Below are 6,966 nucleotides of genomic sequence, written 5' to 3' on the forward strand. Positions count from 1 at the left end.
CCATTGGGCATCTATTGGCTCCGCCGAAGGTGTTGCGTGTGGCAGTGCGCTCGATCTTTTGCCCACCCTCGTTCCGCCACTTCTACGATATACTGAAGGGGCGACGGATTCCGATGGAAACCGCGTGCCGTAAGTTTTGGTGGGGTTCGCTTGAAGATGCACTTGATGCAGAATCCAAAAAGGTGACATGTTCTTCTTTTTTTCAGTCTGCCGTTAGCAAATGGGAGCGAGCACGCGGCGATCTTGACACAATGAAGGAATTCTTTATGTGTAAGGCCGCTAGTTTGCGTAACTACCACGTTTCCACATGGATTGAGAGCTGCAGTAAGGTGGAGACTCTCGCTGGACTTTTGGATATTCTCGTGCAGGAGATAAACGTCTACGGACCCCCTCTTCTTTCCCCCGAAGCGGCAACCGCGTTGCTCACGGCAGTTCTCATCCTGCATTCCACAGAAGGCGGGGAAAACAAGGTGTCCGCAAGTACAGACACCCTGCGTTCACTTGGAGTTGTGTACTTTGTGGTGCCCGCCGATCGAGCATTTTCTGCTGCGCCGTATTTTAAGGGAATTTACCATGAACGCTACATCAGCTCAACTTCTCTCGATTGGACTGTGGGGTGGGACGGTGCCGAGGCGCTTCTGGTGGGCCGTTCTATTCGCCGCATAACGAAGTACCCCACGACAACGAAGGAGGCGTTCTTTCGTGTTGAGCACCGGCAACGGGGAAGTCATGATGAAAATTATTTTCCCAAGGTGACTTTCCGCGTTCCGGAAATTCGATTACGCCTCATGGCAGTTCACCTTCTCGACGCGGCACGATACTTCGAAGATCAAGGGCAACAACTGCAGAAGGATGAGAAAAGGACGACGACGGTTTCGTCGCAAGTGAAAGGTATGATGCCTGACTCAAAGCCCGAGATTGTTGCACGTCACTTGCCGTTTGGTGCTATTGCGGTTAACAAACCGGCAGGGATGAGCACGACTTTGCACGTGGCGTACCCGCACTTGATCCAATACCTTTCCCGCTGTGTGCCATGGAAAGGAGTTGATATCCCCGTTCTTTTTCAGCACGGACTTGTCAACCGCATAGATGTTGGCACAAGCGGTCTGGTACTCGTCACGGATACGGGAAACTCACTGGTAGCGACGCGGCGTGCCAGTGTCGTAGACCGGCGCGTTGAGAAGATATACCGGGCCCTTGTGCTGCATTGTCCCCCGCCCGAGTCGCGGGCGGGTAGCGAGGAGTTTTGGTACCTCAATCCCAAGGGCGTTATTAATTGGAATGTGTTTGCCAATGGCGCTGACTACTCACTGCAGCTTGCGGCCCACGATCCTGAGAGAAAAAGAGGGCTACCACCGGCATTCATGGACCGGCGTCCAGCAACAACGATGTACCGTGTTCTGAACTATTATCCCTCCAGTGGTGTATATTATTTGGAGGTGCAGCTTCGCAGCGGGCGCCGACATCAGATCCGTCAGCATTTTGCACAGATTTGTCATCCGCTGGTTGGCGATGGCCGTTATCACGAGCGGGCAAGGTCAATGGGTGAGCAGATGGGTCTCTATCGACCTGCTCTACATGCGTCCCGGATAACTCTCCTACCGTCTTCCTTAGATTCTGCGACGGATGCAATCGATGATGCGTCGTATACCAGGAAGGAGGACTCGGAAAAGACTGTTGTAGAGTGCCCGTTGCCGGACGATATTCGACGTGCACTACGTTGGCTGCAGGAGAAAGAGGAAAGGGGAAAGGGCACGGATCACGTCTAACGCCGCTACTTTTCTTTTGTTTTTCTTGTTGAATTGCAGGAAAAAAAAAAAAAAAGTAGCAAAAATTCTATTGTTAAAGTTCTATGCTTATTTTTATATAATATGCACATAGAAATACGCCTGAAGATATTTTTTTTTTACCATTAACTTACATGTGTTTTTTGTTTTTCTCCGTTGGTCCTTTTTTTTTTGTCACAATCTTTTTTTTTTGTGTGTGTGTGTGTCTGTGGGGGGGGAAGAAAATTGGGTTTCGAGTTATCCCTTGTGACATCCGAGGAAAGGGGAAGATAAGCAGAGAGGGGGAGGTTAGATGCATTCTATGGGGGATGTGCTCACTTCAGAGCAAGAAGAGGCGTTTCATTGGCGACTGAACGAGGCTCGAAAGGCCAAGGACAGAGGCAATGTTGCGTTGGAATTTGGGAGGCGGCAAAAGGATTCTAAGAAGCTGCGCGAGGCATCGTTTAGCTACAAAAAGGGTTGTTTGCTCCTGACTGAGTACATCCCTGACACGAATGAGAGCGCGGGAAGCAGCCTTCAGGACATGTTAGTCAAACGGCAAGCGGGGGCCAGGCGGCACCCACTCAGCGAGGAGCAATTCGCTGAAATCATGGAGTTGTATGTTGCCTTGCAGAAAAATCTGGCCCTTGTAAACTACCTTCTCGGTCGCCACGCGGAGGGAGTGAAGTGTGCAACAACTGTACTCTCGATTTCTGGGCATGAGAATGACGATAAGGCGTTGTTACGTCGCGCTCACTGCAACCACTGCCTTGGGGATTTAAGAGCGGCAGAGACAGACCTGAATACCCTGGAGCGTCTCAGCAAGGATGGAAACGTGCCAATTGATTCAGCGGTGCCCGATCTACGTAGACAAATTGCGAAAACCAGACAACAGGCGTTGGAGAAGGAGCGCAAAATGTGCGCAAAGATGTTTGCTTAATTAACTACATAAAGTCCGGCTGAAAAGAATCACCGTGTTTATTTTGACAGTCCAATTTTGCTTCACATCACGTAAGAGTGTTCTCACTATTTATATTTAGATGTGCACCCAAAGCCTTTCTCTCTCCCTCTCTCCCTCTCTCTCTTATACATATAATATACACCTAAATTGGACACGTATAAAAATACATCTGTTTGTGTGCATGCGTTTGCTTGTTTTTCCTTTCCCCCTTTGGAATGTATTCTCTTGGAGGGACTGAGTCTGCCTCTGGTGTCTTTTCAACAATAACGTTTTTCTTTCTCATCTCTGAGTGGGGTGCGGATATCGAAGCGGAGGAGTGGGGTGACGACTCGCACCGGCTCGTCACGACACACACACACACACAAAAGAGATTATTTTGTCAGGGGATGCGTCGTTGTCTTTTTGTGAGAAATGCGGCGGCTTTTTACGAGTTTGTCGATAACAATTTTCTCAACAACAAGCGGCCACCGGTGCCGGGTGGAGCGTGGCCGCTTGAGAGCCTCCGCGTGAAGAGTCTTTCCGACCTGCAACAGATCTGGTTTTTGCTGTTGAAGGAGCGCAACATGCTGCACTCCACGAGGGAGCAGTATTTGCGTCACCAAGAGGAGCTCGGTGCGATGCCGGCACCGTCGCGGCTCAAGATGGTGCAGGAGTCGATGCGAAACATCAAACGTGTCGTGAAGGAGCGCGACGCGGAGGCCACTGCACAGGCGACTGCAATCTTCCAGGAAAGGCTGGAGCGCGGTGTGTACCGCTTTCCCCCGGGACCGCCGCCACCGCCGGGTGCCCACGACCCGACAGTCGTCGTGAAGGTGATACTCAGCCGACGTGTTGAGGCTGACAGGTTGCGGGAAATCTTTGGACGTTACGACGTATTCGAGCCTCACAAAGGGATTGTGCGGGTGGAGCTGAAGCTGCCGGACGAGGTGCTGCGGAAAAAGGAAGAGGCGGAGCAACTGTGGACACAGTACGTGGCCGAAAAGAGTGACGTGAAGGAGTACCATCGCTGGTCAGCGTCGCCCAGTGTGTACGATTACGCCAGCGTGGAACTGGCTCCAGGTGTGTTTGCCAATGACGCCGTTGCTGAAATGTCTACCCGAAACGCCGAGGATGACGATGGCAATAATAGCAATAATAATAGTGCTGTTGTTGGTGCTGATATCGAGAATGATAAGACGAGTGCGGCTGGTGATGGGGCGATTGTGGCAGCCCGTTTGCCGGTGCCAGCGAGCAAGCAGAGGCCGCCGCCACCGAAAAACCCACTGGAGCGTATTAAGGCAGAGCGTCGCTCGTATCTTGCACGAACAGTCATCCAGCTTGGCTACTTTCCGAACATAACAATGCAAGTGCCACGCTATGCGACTGTTGAGGAGGTGCCTCGGCCGACGCACCCGGACGAAATTGAGGGTCCATGGGAGGCGTACATCACGTATGACCGAAGAAACGGTCTTGAGTATGCGCAGTCACTCGGTGTCACCACCATTGACGGGGCTGAAGTGATTCGTATCGTGGAACACAAGCGTGAGCCCCAGCCTTATGCCAAGGTTGACCCCGTATTTCTTGAAGCTCTACGACGAGAAAAGGCGCGAGAGGAGACGCTCATGAAATGGCCGCACGTCCCTGAGTGGAAATACGAATACAGCGAATACACCAGGAAGCACTTGGCTGAAATTGTGCGGCATAATTATAGCAACGTTGTCGATTACGTGGATCGTGAAGTTCTTCTCACTGGGCGTTCTGTATGGGAGTGTCCGATAGATATTGATTACTCCTGTGGTGGCGCAAAGTCCGTACCGCCACATGCAAAAAAGCCTCTCCGGTACATGGACATCAAAATTTCTGATGTGGGTGTCACCGATATCTAATACATTGGCCGCATGAAAGTTGTTTTTGTTTTTGTTTTTGTTTTGTTTTTTTTCCATCGCTCTTGATACCGCTCATTCCAAAAATATTTTTCTGCTGCTTTTCTATTTCCGTGGGAATTTTCATTTATTTTTTTTTTTTTGTGTGTGTGTGTGTTTGTATTTTCTGTTACTCCTTCTTTTTCTCTTTTTGTCACGCTCTCTGGAAGCAGCACGAGGGAAAAATAAAACGGAGTGTCAGATGGAGCGGCGGCAGGTGAGTGCGGAAAGCGAATTTGATGCGTCAGTGCTAGAGGATGAACAGCCCCGTCGGGATTCCCTGCACACACCAGTTTTGGACGGCGGCAACACCGTCGTGGCACAAGTTTTGCGGTACGAAGCCAATAGCAAGGGTATGCGGGGAGGCATCCGTCAGCTTTCTAGTACGCAGCGTGACTATGGGGGGACTGGGCAGCTGCAGATGGTGTCTCCGCTCGGTGGGGGAGCGGGAACAATTATCTCCGGTGTTCACCGACGGCGCTCATTGCGAAACAGAGGATCTTTTATCAATCAGGTGCGGCATGGAGGATCGAAGCAAAATACTTATGTCGTTCAACTTGATAGCGACACTGGTGGCATTGAGATGCAGGAGGCCAGCCAGTACCTTCTAAACGCTGTCAAGATGAGAGAAAAGTACAAGGCAGTTGACAAGGGGCAACAAGAGGGGACGGAGCGACTTGTGCCACCGGTAGCACTTTCCTTTGAATCAGGCTACATTCAATTCAGCGGTCAATGCACACAAATTGTGCCGTGGGAACAATTTTACGACGATGTCACGGCGCTGTATATCACACTGCAGCACCCTGTTTGCCGCCGTGCGTGTTCCCAACGTCTGCAAGTGCTGGAAGAAAAATATAATCTCTACAAGCTTTGCAACAATGAGATTGAGAATTTGGATCGTTATCGCCGCGGTGGTGGCGTTTTCGCCAACAGCACGAAGGTTGACAATGGTGTCTATCTCTCTTCAATCATGAATCCGCAATGGTTAGTCGAATACATTCAGGAGGTGCTGGAGTTGGAGGGGGGTGAAGTGGTGTATCTTGCTGGTGATACCAAAGAGCCTCAGACGCTAGAGTCCTTATGTGAACAACTGGACCTCACAGATCCCTCCCAGATGAGTGTCGATGGACTTGGCCTCTCGCCACCAAGCGAAAAGCGTTTGTACCGCTACGATGTGCTTGACCCGGAGTTGAACCGCGCTGGCCGCAATACTGCAGAACTTCTGCGTCTTTTCCTCACGCCAGATACGTTGAACAAGGGACGATACTTTGCGGAAGCCGTGCGACCCATTATGGCAATTAATAGCTCACGGCAGCGAAGCATTCAGGCTACCGAGAGCATCATTGAAATCTGCGGTCTTTCCCCGGATGACTGGGAAAAGATGGCGAACTGGATCCACGAAAACGGGCTGGACGAGCAGCAAAACAATCAATGGCTCATTGCATTGCCTCGGCGACAGATGCGGAAGGAGACGACGCGTGAACCACTCGAACATTACCAGCAGCATCTTGAGAATCTTTTTCTGCCGCTCTTCATGGCGACTTTGGCACCAGAGGATCCAAAAAACACGCAGGTGGCATCTTTCTTGTCCCGTATTGGTGGGTTTGTGATTGTGTCGGATGAGGAAGAGCGTGAAAGTGAGTTTCAGAGGAAAGCGAGGCGGCCAGCGGAGGTTTCCTGGTCAGAGAATGTCTGTGATCTCTACTTTGCGTACCACATCTGGGTGAATCTCTGTTCCCTGAACGCATTTCGTCGTCGCAAAGGACTTGGCACACTGCAGTTACGCGCCATTGCCGGAGGGCGTAGTAGTCAGATGGATGTTCTTGTTTACTCCTACCTTCTGTGTGATAGTGTGGCAAACGGTGTTATTCTTGATCACCAGCCTGTGCTGCAGTATCTCTACGGTATCCAGCGTATCGGCATGGTGATGTCGCCTTTAAGCAACAACGGTCTGGGTCTTCCATACATGCAAAACCCATTTCATATTTTTTTTTGCCGTGGTCTGAACGTGTCACTTGCCACTGATCGACCGTTGCTATTTCATCTTTCTAAAGAACCACTTATTGAGGAATATGGTACGGCGAGTCGATTGTATCAGCTTTCCGGCATTGATATTTGTGAGATTGCGCTTAACTCCGTGATGATATCGTCCTTTCCATATGGCACAAAGGCGGCGTGGCTGGGCGAAGCCTTATTGACGGAAGGACCTAAAGGAAATATCTTTGAGTACAGCAAAGTGCCGACCGCACGCCTGGAATTGCGGCAGGACATGTGGCAGACGGAACTGAATATCATTACCGAGGCGGCAAAGCAAAATTCAAGTGTCGATGATACCACC

At 50.7% G+C, this 6,966-nt stretch overlaps 4 protein-coding genes across 4 annotated transcripts, besides 4 other annotated features; all 4 read left to right on the plus strand.

The window, feature by feature from the left end:
- Positions 1-1,135: a sequence feature (areas merged during assembly that could not be assigned to a particular haplotype. This can correspond to areas where the two haplotypes were merged or to regions with more than two copies in the genome that were merged during assembly.).
- Positions 1-1,769, plus strand: Tc00.1047053510221.10 (RNA pseudouridylate synthase, putative; the record flags this gene model as incomplete). The annotated part of the gene is made up of 1 exon (XM_799854.1): positions 1-1,769. A coding segment is annotated over one exon (1,769 nt), but the record flags the coding sequence as incomplete, so codon positions are not given.
- Positions 1,136-6,966: a sequence feature (heterozygous, non-Esmeraldo-like haplotype).
- On the plus strand, positions 2,080-2,706 carry Tc00.1047053510221.20 (hypothetical protein, conserved; the record flags this gene model as incomplete). Its single annotated transcript, XM_799855.1, has 1 exon — positions 2,080-2,706. One exon carries the CDS (start codon positions 2,080-2,082, stop codon positions 2,704-2,706), a length of 627 nt encoding a protein of 208 aa, XP_804948.1.
- Positions 2,822-2,851: a microsatellite.
- Positions 2,943-4,592, plus strand: Tc00.1047053510221.30 (hypothetical protein, conserved; the record flags this gene model as incomplete). Its single annotated transcript, XM_799856.1, has 1 exon — positions 2,943-4,592. The coding sequence occupies one exon, from the start codon at positions 2,943-2,945 to the stop codon at positions 4,590-4,592; it is 1,650 nt and encodes a 549-aa protein (XP_804949.1).
- Positions 4,612-4,642: a microsatellite.
- Tc00.1047053510221.39 (adenosine monophosphate deaminase, putative) lies at positions 4,831-6,966 on the plus strand (the record flags this gene model as incomplete). Its single annotated transcript, XM_799857.1, has 1 exon — positions 4,831-6,966. A coding segment is annotated over one exon (2,136 nt), but the record flags the coding sequence as incomplete, so codon positions are not given.

This window comes from Trypanosoma cruzi, genomic scaffold (genome assembly GCF_000209065.1).
Source record: "Trypanosoma cruzi strain CL Brener 1047053516675 genomic scaffold, whole genome shotgun sequence".
Taxonomy (NCBI): domain Eukaryota; phylum Euglenozoa; class Kinetoplastea; order Trypanosomatida; family Trypanosomatidae; genus Trypanosoma; species Trypanosoma cruzi.